The sequence below is a fragment of the Erpetoichthys calabaricus genome, chromosome 6 (assembly GCF_900747795.2).
Source record: "Erpetoichthys calabaricus chromosome 6, fErpCal1.3, whole genome shotgun sequence".
In the NCBI taxonomy this organism is placed as follows: Eukaryota; Metazoa; Chordata; class Cladistia; order Polypteriformes; family Polypteridae; genus Erpetoichthys; species Erpetoichthys calabaricus.
In genome coordinates this window covers 11228518-11249033 of record NC_041399.2, presented here as the reverse complement: position 1 = coordinate 11249033, position 20516 = coordinate 11228518, and the positions used below count along the sequence as shown (strand labels likewise).

General features: G+C 39.9%; 1 protein-coding gene across 1 annotated transcript in view; it reads right to left on the bottom strand.

Annotated features, from left to right (window-relative positions):
• The window catches only part of impa1 (inositol monophosphatase 1), a 48702-nt gene extending 28561 nt beyond the window's left edge, over nucleotides 1-20141 (bottom strand). Inside the window, exons 1-5 of the mRNA XM_028803395.2 lie at nucleotides 19911-20141; nucleotides 10180-10260; nucleotides 6435-6568; nucleotides 5646-5750; nucleotides 3748-3793 (exon numbers count right to left, since the gene is read on the bottom strand). Of these exons, the coding sequence (XP_028659228.1) occupies nucleotides 3748-3793; nucleotides 5646-5750; nucleotides 6435-6568; nucleotides 10180-10242 (348 nt within the window). The 5' untranslated portion in view covers nucleotides 10243-10260; nucleotides 19911-20141. The remainder of the gene's footprint in view (nucleotides 1-3747; nucleotides 3794-5645; nucleotides 5751-6434; nucleotides 6569-10179; nucleotides 10261-19910) is intronic.
• Nucleotides 20142-20516: the final 375 nt, after the last annotated feature.

Below are 20516 nucleotides of genomic sequence, written 5' to 3'. Positions count from 1 at the left end.
TCAGGACATAAACCAAGTTAAGAAGTCCAAAGAACTCTCCGTAGCCCTCCTGGCGAGTCACAGAACAAAGCAAGGGTGTAAATCTATTTCTAAACCTATCGAGCTTTTACAAAGTACTGAATTAAGGGTCTGCATACTTTATTAATGACAGATTTTAATTTTTGATTTTTTAAATACATTTGCAAGCATTTCTGAAAACAGGGTTTCACTCTTATCATTATAGGTTGTAGAGGGCAGATCAATGGGCAAAAAAGGCTCAAGTATCCATTCAAAATTAAATCTACAAGACAAGGTGTGCAAAAAGTGAAGGGGTCTCAATACTTTCTGAATTCCCTGTATATGGGGTTTCCTTTGGTTAGTCTTGTTTCAATTTATATTCTGCTAGAATGCATATAAGGCTAACTGGATATGCTAACTTCACAATTGGGAGTGCATGTGTGTGTTGCAATGGAATCACATTTGTGTCAAAATTCCACCCAGCTTCCTGCAAACCATTTTTACAAAATGTGGATTTCACATCTGGGTTTAATGGTGGGTTCCTATAAAAGCAACTTATTTTACACGGACCAAGAGCATATTTGGAAGAAGATTAACACACGACACTGACTGCATGAACATTATATCAATGTGCCGTACCTGCCAATTGAACCAGGATTCCTTATTGATTTGTTTTAAATGCAATTTGAGTAACATAAGGCTACTTGATCTACTCACAGCCAAATGTGATCAGTGGAAAGGAATGAAACTAGCAACATTGTGCTTTGACAGAGCCGACTATACTTCCTTAGAAGGCTGGCGTCCTTCAACATCTGTAACAAGATGCTGCAGATGTTCTATCAGACGGTTGTGGTGAGCGCCCTCTTCTATGTGGTGGTGTGCTGGGGAGGCATCATAAAGAAGAGAGACGCCTCACGCCTGGACAAACTGGTGAGGAAGGCAGGCTGTATTGTAGGCACGGAGCTGGACAGTTTGACATCTGTGGCAGAGTGACGGGCGCTGAGCAGACTCCTGTCAATTATGGAGAATCCACTGCATCCACTAAACAGGATCATCTCCAGACAGAGGAGCAGCTTCAGCGACAGATTGCTGTCACCGTCCTGCTCCACTGACAGACTGAAGAGATAGTTCATCCATCACACTATGGGACTCTTCAATTCCACCGGGGGGTTAAATGTTAACATTATTGTCTGTTATACCTGCATTGTTATCAATCTTTAATTTAATATTGTTTATTATCAGTATGCTGATGCTGGAGTATGGGAATTTCCCCTTGGGATTAATAAAGTAGCTATCTTTACATTTCAAATCCTTTTCCACAAAGCCATGACCATTAAATGTTAGGCCTAAACATTTCTGAATAGGATGAGGATTCCAGGTAATCCTAACCGTATCTGAGGTTGTTTCCCTGGACTGAGCACCATCTGTGTGCAGTATGCAGACTCCGCCATGTTTAGGTTTTCGCTGAGAAGTTCTAAATTTCCACATACATTCCAAGGATATGAAGGTTAGGCTGACTGGTAATGCTAAACTAGTTTGGAGTATACGAGTGTCAAATGCTGCCAGTAAAGACTCTGGCCCTCCAGCACGCAACCATCAGCATAAGCAGCTTCAGAAAGTGAATGAGAAGATTGACAAGTAAAGATATGGACTCTTTTATCTCAATATTGTTAGGGAAATGACAACCTACATTGTTTTTAAGAATTTGTTTGGCCTTAAGAAAAATGCAGAAAATGTATTTATTAATCTGTCAAATAGCTATTGTATAATATGAAAAATATTGAAAGCCATAACTGTAACATATGAAATACTTTTCCATCCCTTAAATGTTTAATAAACAGCAACAACCACCATAAGAAAGGTTGCTGAGCTAATGGCTGCATCAGTGTAATGTACAAAAAACAACTCAAGAGAAGGTTTAAAAATTGTATTTAAACTGAATATTCGCTCTTTTATTCCTTTCTTTTTTCGCTAAAGCACATGACACAGCTGCAATGAGAACAAACAAAAATTACAATTCACTAAGTAGCTCCCCTATACAGGTGCTGGTCATAAAATTAGAATATCGTGACAAAGTTGATTTATTTCAGTAATTCCATTCAAAAAGTGAAACTTGTATATTAGATTCATTCATTACACACTGACTGATGTATTTCAAATGTTTATTTCTTTTAATGTTGATGATTATAACTGACAACTAATGAAAGTCCCAAATTCAGTATCTCGGAAAATTAGAATATCAGTTAAGACCAATGCAAAAAAAGGATTTTTAGAAATGTTGGCCAACTGAAAGGTATGAACATAAAAAGTGTGAGCATGTACAGCACTCAATATTTAGTTGGGGCTCCTTTGGCCTGGATTACTGCAGCAATGCGGCGTGGCATGGAGTCGATCAGTCTGTGGCACTGCTCAGGTGTTATGAGAGCCCATGTTGCTCTGATAGTGGCCTTCAGCTCTTCTGAATTGTTGGGTCTGGCGTATTGCATCTTCCTCTTTACAATACCCCATAGATTTTCTATGGGGTTAAGGTCAGGCGAGTTTGCTGGCCAATCAAGAATAGGGATACCATGGTCCTTCAACCAGGTACTGGTAGCTTTGGCACTGTGTGCAGGTGCCAGGTCCTGTTGGAAAATGAAATCTGCATCTCCATAAAGTTCGTCAGCAGCAGGAAGCATGAAGTGCCCTAAAACTTCCTGGTAGACGGCTGCGTTGACCTTGGACCTCAGAAAACACAATGGACCAACACCAGCAGATGACATGGCACCCCAAACCATCACTGACTGTGGAAACTTTACACTGGACCTCACGCAATGGGGATTCTGTGCCTCTCCTCTCTTCCTCCAGACTCTGGGACCTTGATTTCCAAAGGAAATGCAAAATTTACTTTCATCAGAGAACATAACTTTGGACCACTCAGCAGCAGTCCAAAGGTGAGACACTTCTGACGCTGTCTCTTGTTCAAGAGTAGCTTGACACAAGGAATGCGACAGCTGACACCCATGTCTTGCATATGTCTGTGTGTGGTGGTTCTTGAAGCACTGACTCCAGCTGCAGTCCACTCCTTGTGAATCTCCCCCACATTTTTGAATGGGTTTTGTTTCCCAATCCTCTCCAGGGTGCGATTATCCCTATTGCTTGTACACTTTTTTCTAGCACATCTTGTCCTTCCCTTCACCTCTCTATTAATGTGCTTGGACACAGAGCTCTGTGAACAGCCAGCCTCTTTAGCAGTGACCTTTTGTGTCTTGCCCTCCTTGTGCAAGGTGTCAATGGTCGTCTTTTGGACAACTGTCAAGTCAGCAGTCTTCCCCGTGATTGTGTAGCCTACAGAACTAGACTGAGAGACCATTTAAAGGCTTTTGAGTTAATTAGCTGATTAAAGTGTGGCACCAGGTGTCTTCAATATTGAACCTTTTCACAATATTCTAATTTTCCGAGATACTGAATTTGGGACTTCCATTAGTTGTCAGTTATAATCATCAACATTAAAAGAAATAAACATTTGAAATACATCAGTCTGTGTGTAATGAATGAATCTAATATACAAGTTTCACTTTTTGAATGGAATTACTGAAATAAATCAACTTTGTCATGATATTCTAATTTTATGACTAGCACCTGTATGTCATGTTTTCACAATATGAACTTGATTGCATTTTTAAAAATACAAAGTTGTGCAGAGCTGAAACAGCTGTAATGAACTTTACTCTTCATCATTATTATTTATGATTATTAATAGTATTGTGGTACCTCTTTCTTGACAGCAAAGCCAATCGACACAGCCACAAATGGAAATCTACAATGAAAAAATATGTACTGTTTGCGCAATTACAAAAGAAGGAAGAAGCATGAATGACAGTTAATCACATTTGGAAATGTATAACAAGTTAACCAATGACTGAGTTGTCAATATTCACTGCAATCTTAGTCAGGTGAGGCACCGAGACACTTTGTACCAAACAGAATGTTCCTTTATCTGGTTCAAAAGCAAAGATAGACAGATACAGATAGACAGACAGACACACACTTTATTAATCCCAAGGGGAATTCACATCATACAGTCTTATTTCAATTTATATTACCACCATTTACAGGCCCCAATCAGAGAGAGAGTAAAAACTTTGTGGGCTCGTTTTAATGTTTACAAGGGTTTACGTCAGAACCTCAAGCCAAAGATCTACACGGTGCTGATTTTTCAATCCTGCTTCAGGTCACTCCCGCCATATTTTTATCCTCCTCCTCCTCCTCCCGGCTGCACCTGACAAAATTTCAGCTGATTTCTACCCACTTCCCCCCTCTAAAAGGCACCTGAATTGGACACAAAGCCTAAATAGATTTTCTAAAGGAAAAAAAAAACACACAGATGAAAGTAAAGTTATTTATGACAATACTATCAGAGTTGATCTAGTGATATCTTTTAAAAAAAATAAATAAACAACATGAATAAATATAGGAGAATAAGAAGATGAGATGTCCCAACTTGTTGAGACCTAAAACAGCAGTCTGGCTGGTACTGATAAAATCTCCCTGCCTTGATTATTAGACAGTGTAAACAGATGACAGACTAGCATAATGTGTCTGATCCATGTACGACAGGTATATGTTGTAAAAGAGCGTGCAGTGTAACTCACTTGTGGTACAGGGATTGTTTACGGACAAACACATATGGCAGTTTTACTCAGGTGAGGCAAGGATTAAGACGACTTGGCAGAGGCACATTGCTAAATGAGGAGGGTGACAGCATGTTATTATCATATGGATGTACTAGCAGGATAACAAAAAATATATACATTCTTAATAGAACTTAGGGTCACGATGGCCAAAACTAATGTTGTAAGGCAGCATCCAAAAATAAACAGGCTGAACATCTTGAGAGCAATTAAACCAAATATGGAAGTGTTAGGGGAAAAATCAACTTCACAAAGGTAGTGACCAGGCATGAGATTTATGATGCAACAGTGCTAACTACTGAACCACTGTGCTGCCATAAGTGAAAAAAGCTAAAGAGATTTTATACATAAAACCGAGGCTTAAATCAACAAATACACATCTAGTCACATGCTTGCAACTCAAACCTTTCCAATATTTTCCCACATTTGAAGCATTTCCATTTACTTAAAAAATGATGCCACTAGCTACACTGCCACACTTCTTCTTTCGGCTGCCCCTGTTAGGGGTTACCACAGCGGATCATCTTGTTCCATATCTTTCTGTCATCTTGTTCTGTCACACCCATCACCTGCATGTCCTCTCTCACCACATCCATAAATCTTCTCTTAGGCCTTCCTCTTCTCCTCTTCCCTGGCAGCTCTATCCTTAGCATCCTTCTCCCAAAATACTCAGCATCTCTCCTCTGCACATGTCCAAACCAACGCAATCTCGCCTCTCTGACTTTGTCTCCCAACCGTCCAACCTGAGCTAACCCTCTAATATCCTCATTCCTAATCCTGTCCATCCTCGTCACACCCAATGCAAATCTTAGCATCTTTAACTCTGCCACCTCCAGCTCTGTCTCCTGCTTTCTGGTCAGTGCCACCGTCTCCAACCCATATAACATAGCTGGTCTCTGTAGACCTCCCCTTTCACTCTTGCTTATACCCGTCTGTCACAAATCACTCCTGACATATATATATATATAAAAAACTCACCTGTGCACAAAGTTTGTAGTTCCATCAATGGGATCGATTATCCAAGTGGGGTTATCTGTGAATGTGCTCTTGACACCAGCTGCAACAGACTCCTCCCCAATAAAACTAAAATACATAGATAAGGACATTTGTTTAATAAAGCTGTCACCACTAAGAACAATTACCTTTACATTTTGTTAATCTTTCTAACAAAATTATAAAACAAATTTAGCAAAATGGATAAAAGTACAAAATAAGGTCAGGGAAAAAGAAATTACTCCAGCAGTGTGTGCAGATTTGTTGTGCCGGTTTAGTGATATGCTAGCAACTGCACTACTGTCTAATTATACACATTACACACAAACACAATTAAATTGGTTGGGCACAATCCTTTATCTGAATTCACAAACACTTAGGAGAGACACTGTGACTAACCAGGATTAACTCGGCCACAGGGGACGCACAAACCAGTGTGTTTCTTCGTGCCGACCCCAAGCCCGGATAAATGGGGAGGGTTATGTCAGGATGGGCATCTGGTGTAAAAATTTTGCCAAATCAATATGCAGACAACAACAGATGATCCACAGTGGCGAACTCTTACGGTAGCAGCCGAAAGACGAAGAAGAGGAAGACTTTGACTAACCATAATTGATCCAAAGATCTGGGTGATAATTTAGAAAAGCTGAAAACTCTGCAGAAATAATTCCCAAAAAATATACAACGGTGTATGAAAAAAAGTTAATTGCATCTTTCCTTAAAGTTCCTCTCTTATGATATCATTCTGTTAATAGCACACTGAACTTTAGTCACCTGTGACTAGGAAATTTCTCTTTAATAGAAGAGATGATCATTGACTCCACCTTCTGGTCAGTTTCAGTAACAAGGTCTGCTGGAGAACTCTTAAGCATTACAGTCATTTCATTTTTTAATGCTGCTCTAATCATCTGAAATATAAAACAAACAATTATTTTAACATATATATAATTGTGCATTTTTTTAAAATAATTAGATTATTGACACTAGAGATACTGTATCTTCACTATACATTTTTAAATTTATAAATGCATACAGGATGAGAAAAACAGAAATTATTACATGTAGCATATAAATGCACACAAATATTTTGGAAAATACATTTACATAAGAAAATACTAACTAAATTAATTCCTCTAATTTGTGGAAATAGATCATTTTCATATGATTGTTCAAATGGGAAAAAAGTTGGGACAAAGCACACAGTAGATCATCTTCTATTGATGCCACTCTCCCTTTTTCCCTGGTATTAAATTCAGATGCAACCAAGAAATCTGGACCAAACCTGAGATGGTGCCAGGCACCACGGGTGATGTAGCGTCCTGTTTTGCCTACATATTTAGTCAGAGTGGTTTATTGTTCTCGATATCTGTTTTACTGTGGTGCAGAACTAGCTGCAAAATCATTTCAGAACAGTAGCAGATTTAAAAATGTTTTTGTCGTGAAATAAAGAGCAAAAAAAAAAAAAAAAAAAACGGGCAGAAAAGGTCTTTGTCAAGGAACCAATTGACATGCAGTTTTTTATGTAGGTTTATTAATCTTTGATTAGTTTGTGCCTTTTTAGTGTACTTTTCATTTTATTTCTGTGTGTAACAAATCTGTATAGCTGCCTTGTGTGTATAAATGGCTGCATCACGGCTGGTGAGAATATGGTGTTCTGTTTGTTGAGCGGTCATTCTTTCTGTGCCCTTGTGTAAATGAAATGGGTGTCTACTGTGAATTGAGAATAATATCAGACATGCATTTAATAGGAGATGGACCTGCGGTAAGTCACCTTGGATAAAGGCATCAGCCAAACAATAAGTAATAATAATATTATTATACTTTAAAATTAAGACAAAACAGACTCATAGCAACATCCATCCATTCATTTTCCAACCCGCTGTATCCGAACACAGGGTCACGGGGGTCTGCTGGAGCCAATCCCAGCCAACACAGGGGCACAAGGCAGGAACCAATCCCAGGCTGGGTGCCAACCCACTGCAGGACACACACAAACACACCCACACACCAAGCAAACACTAGGGCAAAGTTAGAATGACCAATGCACCTAACCTGCATGTCTCTGTACTGTGGGAGGAAACCCACGCAGACATGGGGGAGAACATGCAAACTCCACGCAGGGAGGACCCAGGAAGCAAACCCAGGTCCCCAGGTCTCCCAACTGCGAGGCAGCAGCGCTACCCACTGCGCCACCGTGCCGCCCCATAGCAACATTTATCAACTCGATAAAAGGTTTTGTTCTCCATCCCCATTCTGTCTGCCTTATTTTACAATGAAAGTGTAAAGATTACCATTTACTACACAGCACCTGACATGAATGGAAAGCAGGATTTCGCATTTCTGCAGAATGTTATATTTCATGCTGGATTTATTTTTACTTGTTCTTATGTAATGCATGCTGCTCCAAAAGTATACATGCTTGTACTGCCATTGTTCTGGATTTGGTTATGTAGTTACTTTTTGACTCAATAAAAATACTTTCTTTTAAAATATGTTTAATTGTTTTACACACAATCACTTAAAAGTGTCAAATTGGAGAGAACATCTCTTTTCAATAAAACAAATTGGCAATAAATCACAATATTGAATCGCAAGACACAGAAAATTTCAATACTTTAAAAATCGCAATATACAGTCATATGAAAAAGTTTGTGAATCCCTCTTAATTCTTTGGATTTTTGTTTCTCATTGGCTGAGCTTTCAATGTAGCAACTTCCTTTTAATATCTGACATGCCTTATGGAAACATTGGGATTACAGCAGTGACATTAAGGTTATTGGATTAACAGAAAATATACAATATGCATGATAACAAAATTAGACAGGTGTATAAATGTGGGCACCCAACAGAGATATGACATCAATACTTAGTTGAGCCTCCTTTTGGACTCTGATGAGTGTCTGGATTCTGGATGGAGGTACTGTTCACCATTCTTCATACAAAATCTCTCCAGTTAAATTAATTTGATGGCTGCCGAGCATGGACAGCCTGCTTCAAATCATCCCATAGATTTTCGATGACATTCAAGTCAGGGGACTGTGACGGCCATTCCAGAACATTGTACTTCTTCCTCTGCATGAATGCCTTTGTAGATTTCCAACTGTGTTTTGGGTCATTGTCTTGTTGGAATATCCAACCCCTGTGTAACTTCAACTTTGTGACTGATGCTTGAACATTATCCTGAAGAATTTGTTGAATTCATCTGACCCTCGACTTTAACAAGGGCCTCAGTCCCTGAACTAGCCGCACAGCATGATGGAACCTCCACTAAATTTGACAGTAGGTAGCAGGTGTTTTTCTTGTAATGCGGTGTTCTTCTTCCGCCATGCAAAGCGCTTTTTGTTCTGACCAAATAACTTAATTTTTTTCTCATCAGTCCAAAGCGCTTTGTTCCAAAATGTATCTTGCTTGTCTAAATGAGCATTGGCATACAACAAGCGACTCTGTTTGTGGCGTGAGTGCAGAAAGGGCTTCTTTCTCATCACCCTGCCATACAGATGTTCTTTGTGCAAATTGCGCTGAATTGTAGAACGATGTACAGATACACCATCTGCAGCAAGATGTTCTTGCAGGTCTTTGGAGGTGATCTGTGGGTTGTCTGTCGCCATTCTCACAATCCTGCTCATATGCCACTCCTGTATTTTTCTTGGCCTGCCAGACCTGATGGGTTTAACAGCAACTGTGCCTGTGGCCTTACATTTCCTGATTCCATTCCTTTCAGTTGAAACTGACAGTTTAAACCTCTGAGATGGCTTTTTGTTGCCTTCCCCTAAACCAGGAGACTCAACAATCTTTGTTTTCAGATTTTTGGAGAATTGCTTTGAGGATCCCATGCTGTCCCTCTTCAGAGGAGAGCCAAAGGGAAGGAAGCACAACTTGCAATTGACCACCTTAAATACCTTTATATCTCCTGATTGGACACACCTGGCTATGAAGTTCAAGGCTTAATGAGCTCATCCAACCAATTTAGTGTTGCAGTAATCAGCATTGAGCAGTGACAGGCATTCAAATCAGCACAATGACAAGGGGACCCAAATTGTTGCACAGCCAGTTTTTCACATTTGATTTCATTTCATACAACTAAATACTGCGTCACTAAAAATCTTTGTTCAGAAAACACAGCAGTACTCAGATGTTCCTAGGAAATGAAAGACATACCACTGTTATCTTTATTGTTGAAAGGAGAGTCAATTATTATGCAGGCTGAGAGGGGATCCCAAATGTTTTTATATGACTGTATAGCAAATCGGCAGGCAAAAATGGTTGTGATATCAAATCAAGAGGTCTTTGCAGATTCCCACCCCTAACGTAATGTAAGACTTGTTCATGGGTATTGGTTTACTGTTGTCCAAGTTGGGAGATTCATGTCTGAGAAGAATGTTATCTACATCCTCAATAAAAAACAAAATTACAAATGTTTCTCAGCAAGCATTACAAACACCACAAAAAAAGATCAGTTCTGAGTGGAGAATTCCTTTGATGTTATATCTAAATTTACTAATAAAAAGAGTAAACTTACCTCACCAGCTTTCCTAGCTACATGTGTTGCATAATCCATGCATACTTGCCACGGATCTTCCATTGTCTCAGTTTATGTCAGCTGCACATAAAATAAAATTGAATAAGAAAAATAAATCCTTTCTGAAACAACATTTACTGCTTAATATTTCAGAATTAAAGCATTTATTAAAGAATGATTCTGGTTTAGATCTAAAATACTGTTTTTAATAAAACAGTGCTTTTGGCAACTGATTGAAGAATAAATGGGTCAGAAATAAAATTAAAGGTTAAGCCTTTTTAAAACCCAAACCCTACAAATGCTTACTTACCCTCCAACAATTAAACTCAGTAATATATAAATAAAGGATATAATAAAATACAAAATATTAGTATTGTGGCTATATATTCATAGGCATACCCAGTATGCATGAAACCCAGCATGGCCAAGTATGTAAAAGCTTAATTTACATGACAGTTACCCCAACTGGCTGACAAATCAAGTGCCCTGGGTTCAAATCGCGTGTATGGTCATTGTCTCTGTAGGGTATGCACATTCTCCACATGTCTACAAAGTCGTCCGTGTTCGGATTGCTGGCAATTTGAAACAATACTCGCCCCATGTGACTGTAAGTAAGTGTGTGTGTGCGCAGGAGGACTGGTGCCCTTTCTACAGATGGTTTTACCACCTGGCACTAATGCTGCTAGGATGTACATTCACTCCTGAATTCAGGTCTTCAAATCAAATGTTCATTCACATCTGAATGCATTCTGTTTTAAAACAAAAATGTTTTCCAGAAGTGACTTTTTAAAACAATATTTCAGTAAAAATTACATGCGCTTATGGCATTGTGAACATACAACTGGATGACTTCACATGTGGATTATGTTACACAAGTGATGCAAGATTTTTTTCCAAACAAGTTTGATATTGTTTGCTGTTGTTTAACTTGGTCACCAGTGACTTATACTGGATCAGAAAAAATCTGATCTCTGTTCTGCCAGAAAACATGGGATTACATTTTTGCCTCGACCATCACTACAAACTACATGGGGTAAGTAACATATTAATATTTATATAAATATTAAAATCAAGTCCTGAGACCAATCATGTGTGCGGTTGCTTTTCACTCACAAGTTGGTCTAAGAACACAGCCATGAATTAAGAATGGGACCAAAACATCCTCTGAAATCAACTTCTCCCAACCATCCAAGAACAGTTTGGTGACTCACAATGCCTTTTCCAGCATGATGGAGCACCGGGCCATAAGGCAAAAGTGAGAACTGAGTGGCTCGGAGAACAAAACATCGAAATTTAAGGGCCAGGAAACTCCCCAGACCTTTAATCCCATTGAGAACTTGTAGTCAATCCTCAAGAGGCGGGTGGGCAAACAAAAACCCACCAATTCTGGCTAACTCCAAGCATTGATTATGCAAGAATGGGCTGCCATCAGTCAGGATTTGGCCCAGAAGTTGATTGACAGACATTATGGCAGGGCGAATTGCAGAGGTCTTGACAAAGAAGGGCCAACACTGCAAATATGGACTCTTTGCATAAACGTAATGTCATTGTCAATAAAAGCCTTTGAAACTTCTGAAATGCTTGTAATTCTACTTCAGTATACCATAGAAACATCTGACAGAAAGATCTAAAAACACTGAAGCAGCAGACTTTGTGAAAACTAATACTTGTGTCATTGTCAAAACTTTTGGCCACAATTGTATAATTTTGGGGGGAATATTCCTTTAACAAGGAGGTGACAATTCCTTATTAACAGGAATTATCTTATATATAATTCGCCAGCCTACTCACTCACTCACTCACTCACTCACGTCCGTCCGAAGCTGAATGCGCAGTCGCCTTCTGCGCAGCTGCCCGAAAAACCTTACGAGACCAACATCGTGGTAGGCGGCGGATTTACGGCCGCGAAAATTCAAAGAGAAAGGAGACTTCAATTAAAGCTCTAGAGGCCTGAAAGGCGATTTCAACTACAGCTCGAGGCCTAATTACGCATTCATTCAATACACCTATATCAAGTCTGTGGTGCTTAAACTTACGAGGGTTATCTGGGTTCCGCGTGGAATTTTATCGTTTGTTGAGTGTCAGCCTGTCGAAACCTGTTCTGCTGTGTAGAGGGATTATTCAAGTGGTAGCATGTTTTTGCTCCCTCTCTTCCTTCAGAATGAACAGGAGAAGCAAACAAACTGAGAGTGCACAGCCGGCGCTAGCGGCGAAGCTCCCGACTCCGTGCGTGCGTAACTTTCGAGTGATGATTTTTTACGACTTTTCTGATGGTTTAACAGCTAAAGAGTGCTGCCAAAAACTTTCTCGCATCTTCAAGAAGAATGCTCCAAAGAAGACGATGGTTTTTAAGTGGTTCCAGCGCTTCAGCACAGGCCACTTCAACTTTGATGATGAAGAACGTGAACCGAAACCGCGAAGTTCGACTGATGGCAGAAATGCTAATCGTGTGAAGGAGTTCCTGGAAGAAGATGGTCGTGTGACCATCAGGAAAATTGCCCTGGAACTTGGGATGACCCGGTATGCTATCGACACCATCATTCGACGAGATCTTGGCTTTACAAAGAAATGTGCCTGATGGGTTCCAAGGCTGCTGACTGTGGAACAAAAGCAAGCTCGCGTGGAATGGTGCAAGTTTTTCCTTGACAAGTTCAACAATGGCCAATCGATCTTGCACCATGTGACTTTTGGCTCTTCCCGAAGGTGAAAGAACCCCTGCGAGGCCACAACTTCGAAACTCGAGAGGAACTGATTGCAGCTGTCAAAGAACAGCTGGACAACCTCCCAAAGACAGCCTTTTGCAAGTGTTTTGCGGCGTGGGTCAGAAGAGCCCAAAAGTTCCATTTGTAGCATCAGATGTAGTATCGGACCCTGAAGGGAGATATGTGATGGTTATGGGCAACTTGTATAACAGTAAAATGATTTTGATAAATGTTTATGCACCCAATGCAGCTACACATGTCTTTCACTATCTTCAAATTAGAAATTTTGTTAAACAGAAATTGCCCGATTTCCCCCACCTCGCACCCTCCACAATGCTGGAAAAAATACTGCTCAATTTCGAAGAATTAAACCCCATTTCCGCATTATATAAAATCTTATTAGAGTCCCTACCTTTCAAAGATCCAAGAGGACATTGGGAAGAAGATCTCTTAATCAATATATCAGAAAAGGAGTGGAAGGTAGCAAAGCAGAGAATTCACTCGAGCTCCATATGCGCAAAGCACAGAATTATTCAACTAAAAATTATATATCGAGCTCATCTGTCTCGCTTAAAACTGTCCAAAATGTTTCCAGGGCAGGATCCAACCTGCGAACGCTGCAACCAAGCTCCTGCCTCACTGGGTCACATGTTCTGGGCCAGCACCAAACTAACATCATTTTGGACAAAAATATTTAAGTGCCTCTCAGACAGCCTTGGGGTCACAATTCCTCCTAACCCATTAACAGCTGTGTTCAGTATTCTTCCAGATGGTCTTGAATTGGAGAAGGACAAGCAAACGGTGATTGCATTCACTACACTTTTGGCACACAGACTTATTTTGTTAATTTGGAAGAATTCTAAATCTCCTCTGATAAGTCAGTGGGAAACCGATGTTTTATATTATTTGAAATTGGAAAAAATCAAATTCTCAGTTAGAGGATCTGTACAAAATTTTTTCAAAACCTGGCAGGATCTAATCAATAATATTTTAGAATAAGAGAAATAACTATTACCGCATTTAATCCCCTTCTCCATCTCTTATTTACATATATATTTATTTCTCCCTTTCTTTTGTATAATGTTGTCTTATTAAAAAGCCCTAAGCAATTCTCCTTCGGCTAAGCTCTCCTTCTCAGGGGTGGGGGTTTGATTTGTCTTCAATTTTGTTGGGTTATAAATTGATCTATTTGTATGGAATGATTACAATGAAAATTAATAAAATAAAAATATAAAAAAAAAAAAAAAAAAAAAGAAGAGCCCAAAAGTGCATTGATGTTGACGGTGAATACTTGGAAAAAGTTTAAAAAGGATCGAAGTGCATGAGAAAAACAGAAAAAAAATATCCTTGGCTACTTATTTCGAGTGATTCCGCATGGAACCCAGACAACCCTCGTACTACTATTTCACTCGTGCCTGATTCATCTTACGTTGTCGAAACGGGCTCTTTGTCTAGTATTATATAAAAATGAAACACCTCATCAAAGAGGTCACAAACTGTCTTCTTAATTCCTCCAAGATATAATACTTAACTGCTTATATTATGAATCATAGACATTTGATCAAGTCAGGTTTGTTATCATTTGCACATGGTAAAATGAAATTTTTACTTGCATGTTTCGTTAGAACAGCTGAGCAATATAACCAGAGTAAATATATAAAAACAATATATAGCAGGCATATATTTGTTCTTAAGATTACCTATTTAACAAACTTATAACTTGTGGGTAGAAGCAGCCCCTAAGTACACTGCGGTGCGTGCCAATGACCCTGTACTGCTTGCCAGAAGGAAGGGATAAGAAGAAAGGCCTGTGGCTGTGCGGGGAGGCTGAGTATTTCAAATATACCGACTGCCTTCCTAGGACACGGAGTGGTGGCTCTGAGGCTAGGGATCTACGCCAGCAATCAGAAGGGTGCTGCTTTGAATCCTGTAGATGCCAGAAGTCACTCTACTCCGTTGGGCCCTTGAGCAAGGCTCTCCTTAACCTGCAATTGCTCTGTCCTGGCTATGACGTTAATCTGCAGCCAGCACTGCAAACAGGTCCTCCAACTTACAGGGTGCTTGTGGGGCGGGACTGGCACTCCAGCCACTATAAAAAAAAAACAAAACAGCTCACACTGCTCCAATGTGGTGCTGAGGTGTCACCCACTGCACTCGGGTCCCAATCCAGGTAGATCATCGTGTGGTGGGTGCAGCCACACGCTATTAGTGCCTTCTCCCAACCTCTTTCTAAGGTGGCAAGTGTTGTGTATGTACAGTACTAACGAAGTACAAGATTGAATTATCTACGCTATATACAGTGGAACCTCGGTTTGCGAGTAACTTGGTTTACGAGTGTTTTGCAAGACGAGCTAAAATTTTTAATAAATTTTGACTTGATAAACGAGCAAGTAATATGTATACGGTTTGTCTGCTGAGCGTCATGTGATCACAACTGAGCTGATGGTTCTTCTCTCTCTTTCACTGCGGGATTGTGGGCAATCGTCTCCTCTTCTCCGTCTGAGTCGGCGTGCCTCACTCATATAGTCAACATCCGTACGAGCGTATACTGTTTACTACAGCATTGTGACTGTGTGTGTGTGTGTGCGTGTGCTGTGACGTGCGAGTCCCTGTCATGCACCCCAAAACACGAAGCTGAGTCTCAGCACTTTAGTAACACCAGCTTTATTCAGCTTGAAACAGCAACAGTGCGGTTATTCATTGTAGCGGAATCTGCTGCTCTCCTATACACAGACACAGCAGTCGGGCAGGATTCGTGGCCAAGAAGTACTGTGCCCTGTGCATTTATAATGTTCCTTGTTCCTTGTATCACCCATCGACCGCAGGCACTTATAGCATGTCCACAATCTTTTCGGATTCGCTTTTACGGCGAACTGCTACAGCACTGGGAGACTGTGATTGCTTTGGGACCCTCTTCCATGTGTTGTCCCGTTGGGTGGAATCCCACAAGAGTTTAGAAACTTACTCACACCAGCCATGATTCTTTTCAAAAGTAAAGTGCAGGTTAATTTGTTTTATGTATTTTTACTTTATATTTTGTATTAATCATTTTTATATGAATAGTTTTGGGTTGTGGAATGAATCATCTGAGTTTCCATTATTTCTTATGGGGAAATTCACTTTGATATACGAGTGATTTGGACTGCGAGCACGTTACCGGAACGAATTATGCTCGCAAACCGAGGTTCCACTGTATATATATATATATATATATATATATAAAATCCTAAGCCTAAAAGTGCAACAATTTTTATAACGTTTTTATGTCATGTTTTTTGTCACACTTTAAATTGGGCTTATTTTAAAACCTACATATACTGTATATGTTTGGTATCAATCTTTTCATTATTTATCGAACTTTAATGTAATGTTGTTAGATTTTCAGATTCTTATTACGTTTTTAAATTATAAACTAAAAAATATCAAAACCTCATGTCCCACGAGATGAGACTTTGTGCCAACAGATTTAACCACACCTGGAGCCAGAAATAAAAGACAAAGAGTAGATGACAAAGACAGCTGCTGTGCAGGCTTTTAAATGTTCGAAGCGCCGTGCGAGATGCAGATCACATGACAAGGCAGCAGCAGCTGATCGAGCAAAGAGGAGGTAAAAAAAAAAAAACTGTTTCCCATTGTATCACCGTTTAAGAGGGGGTTTAACGCTCCTTGGAGTCGGTTCAGCCCCCCTCTTCAGAACGTGAGCGGCAGAGACGTGAAGTGGCTGGCACGTAGCGCTGGCAAAGGGGATTGGCGAGCAAAGCAAGCAGGGGGTAAGCCCCCTAGTTGATAAAATAAATTGATGGCGCTAGCTACAGATTATAAATACAAAAAAAAAGCCCCACATAATGCTATTTGAAACATTTGGCACTTTGTTAAGAGGCTGCCTAGCTACGCACTTCCCACATGTCAAATGCTGAGCTGGATGAAAAAGCAAACTGAGGCAGCCTCTCTTTCCAAATCAGCCACATCCAAATTTTATGGACAGAAGTGACATTTGACTACTGGTTTACAGGCAGCATCCTAAAATCACCAAGAAACTGGTGCCGAACGCAATTTGACAATAATAACCATGACGTTCATCATCACTTACAGCCATTCTAGGAGACTCTCTTTTATGTAGATTGTCCATAAAAACACAAATTATTATTATTTTCTCAGCCACCACTATAAACTGCACACAAAAAAATCATTTTCTGGGTGGAGTATATCTTTAATTTTTCTGAAGTGTACTGAACATGGGAAAGGCCCAATATAAATAAAATGGATTATCATTGCTATTATCTGTGTGGCCACACAAAATATGGAGAAAGATGATCCGCTGTGGCAGCCCCTAACGGGAGCAGCGGACAGAAGAAGATGATTAGCTGTGTGGCCACACGATGATCAGACTCAATCTTAAGCTTGTTTTCTAAAGAGCTTTGTGAACAAAGATTTCATAATTCTGGGACTAGGGTTGTGCCTAAAAAAAGCACCACTTCTCTAAGCTTGGTATGTCTGTCTAAATTAATTTAAATGTAGAGAAAAGTCAAGCAAAATGACACCTTTTATTGGCTAACTAAAAAGATTACAATATGCAAGCTTTCGAGGCAACTCAGGCCCCTTCTTCAGGCAAGATGTAAATACAGGTGCTGAAACTTGTATATTAGATTCATTCATTACACACAGACTGATGTATTTCAAATGTTTATTTCTTTTAATGTTGATGATTATAACTGACAACTAATGAAAGTCCCAAATTCAGTATCTTGGAAAATTAGAATATTAATTAAGACCAATGCAAAAAAAGGATTTTTAGAAATGTTGGCCAACTGAAAGGTATGAACATGAAAAGTATGAGACATGTACAGCACTCAATATTTTAGTTGGGGCTCCTTTGGCCTGGATTACTGCAGCAATGCGGCGTGGCATGGAGTCGATCAGTCTGTGGCACTGCTCAGGTGTTATGAGAGCCCATGTTGCTCTGATAGTGGCCTTCAGCTCTTCTGAATTGTTAGGTCTGGCGTATTGCATCTTCCTCTTCACAATACCCCATAGATTTTCTATGGGGTTAAGGTCAGGTGAGTTTGCTGGCCAATCAAGAACAGGGATACCATGGTCCTTAAACCAGGTACTGGTAGCTTTGGCACTGTGTGCAGGTGCCAGGTCCTGTTGGAAAATGAAATCTGCATCTCCATAAAGTTCGTCAGCAGCAGGAAGCATGAAGTGCCCTAATACTTCCTGGTAGATGGCTGCGTTGACCTTGGACCTCAGAAAACACAATGGACCAACACCAGCAGATGACATGGCACCCCAAACCATCACTGACTGTGGAAACTTTACACTGGACCTCACGCAACGTGGATTCTGTGCCGCTCCTCTCTTCCTCCAGACTCTGGGACCTTGATTTCCAAAGGAAATGCAAAATTTACTTTCATCAGAAAGCAGCAGTCCAGTGCTTTTTGTCTTTAGCCCAGGCGAGACGCTTCAGATGCTGTCTCTTGTTCGAGAGTGGCTTGACATAAGGAATGCGACAGCTGAAACCCATGTCTTGCATACGTCTGTGTGTGGTGGTTCTTGAAGCACTGACTCCAGCTGCAGTCCACTCTTTGTGAATCTCCCCACATTTTTGAATGGGTTTTGTTTCACAATCCTCTCTAGGGTGCGGTTATCCCTATTGCTTGTACACTTTTTTCTACCACATCTTGTCCTTCCCTTTGCCTCTCTATTAATGTGCTTGGACACAGAGCTCTGTGAACAGCCAGCCTCTTTAGCAATGACCTTTTGTGTCTTGCCCTCCTTGTGCGAGGTGTCAATGGTCGTCTTTTGGACAACTGTCAAGTCAGCAGTCTTCCCCATGATTGTGTAGCCTACAGAACTAGACTGAGAGACCATTTAAAGGCTTTTGCAGGTGTTTGGAGTTAATTAGCTGATTAGAGTGTGGCACCAGGTGTCTTCAATATTGAACCTTTTCACAATATTCTAATTTTCCGAGATACTGAATTTGGGACTTTCATTAGTTGTCAGTTATAATCATCAACATTAAAAGAAATAAACATTTGAAATACATCAGTCTGTGTGTAATGAATGAATCTAATATACAAGTTTCACTTTTTGAATGGAATTACATAAATAAATCAACTTTGTCATGATATTCTAATTTTATGACCAGCACCTGTATTTACATCTTACCTGAAGAAGAGACCTGAGTTGCCTCGAAAGCTTGCATATTGTAATCTTTTTAGTTAGCCAATAAAAGGTGTCATTGTGCTTGGCTTTTCTCTACATTCATAATGGCTAACACGGTACAACACCCTAGTACTATTAATTTCATGTAGAAATGCATAACACGATTATTCTTTTCATAAGAAGTTTTAAGGAATCCTTTATCATTCAAGTACCAGTGTGGCTAACTGTTATCAAAATACTATTGTTGAGTATGTTTTCTTCAACACTCTAACTCCATATTCTAAATCAGCCCAGAATCAGTGTGATTGTACCCTGCACACCCCGTTCACAGTTCATTTTCTACCCCTTAAACCCGATGAAGGCCTGACAAATCGATTCATGAACCGAATGCCTTCTTTCTGATGGCCACATGAGTATTACGAAACTAGCACTTCTCGAATCCTGGTGCAAAAACGACACTGTTTGGTATAAAATCTAACATAATAGAGTCGATCAAAATCAATGTACGTGCCCTGCTGTCGTAAAAACCCCCGCCGCGCCCCCGAAGCTTTGCTCAATGCGGAAATAGCAAGAATAAGGCAGGGCCAAACACGGCAGGCTTTCTAAACCTTATGTGATGGTCTAATTATAAAAATAATAATAAACATTACCTATCAATTTTCAAACCAGTTTATATTTAATGTTCAAATTCTTCAGAGTTTTTAAACCTAAGAGGAACGATGGAACAACAACGAGGCGTATTTTTTTTTCGTCTAAATTAACGACACAAAATCACAAACGTTTCATATGGCGAGGACTAAACGCCGATCTCTAAACGTGTGCACTGACATACAAGATGATGAGAAGAAAAGTCAAGCGCCATACCTGTGCCCTCCTCTGCCGCCGACCTGTCCGCGTCCACTTGAAATACGTCTGGCCGAGGTGTCACCTACACTGAAATATCATAACATAACCTAACCTCGGTGGGGGGGGGAGTGCCTGAATGGAGTCGTAAACTTGAATGGGGTTAAAGGGAAACCATTGACTAACCACTGCAAACTACGCTGTGATTTAACTTAAAAGGGGAAAACTCACAAGGGTTAATGCCGTGTGACGTCATGAGCGTAAGCCCATCCTTTCAATGAACTTTATTTATAAGTTAAAACAAACAAAACGCGCATGCCCCTCGTGGAAGCCGTCAGTTTCAATTGATGATAGACTGTAGGGTGCGGGACGCACTGTAAAATAACGTTCTGTTATTGTGCGCATATAAGAATAATTTATGGACACTTTGAAAACATCACATCACGTTTTTTTATTTTTTTTACCGGCACGAGATCCCCCTCTCCTCCCGTGCTTTTCTAGTTTTTAAGATTTCTTTTTACTTTTCGTTTTTAATGAGTTTTTTGATTTTATTTTTTATTTAGTTTTAATTTTTGGCTATTTTCTAATGTTAGTTTTTCCTTCTTTTTTTGTTATTGTTTTTATTTA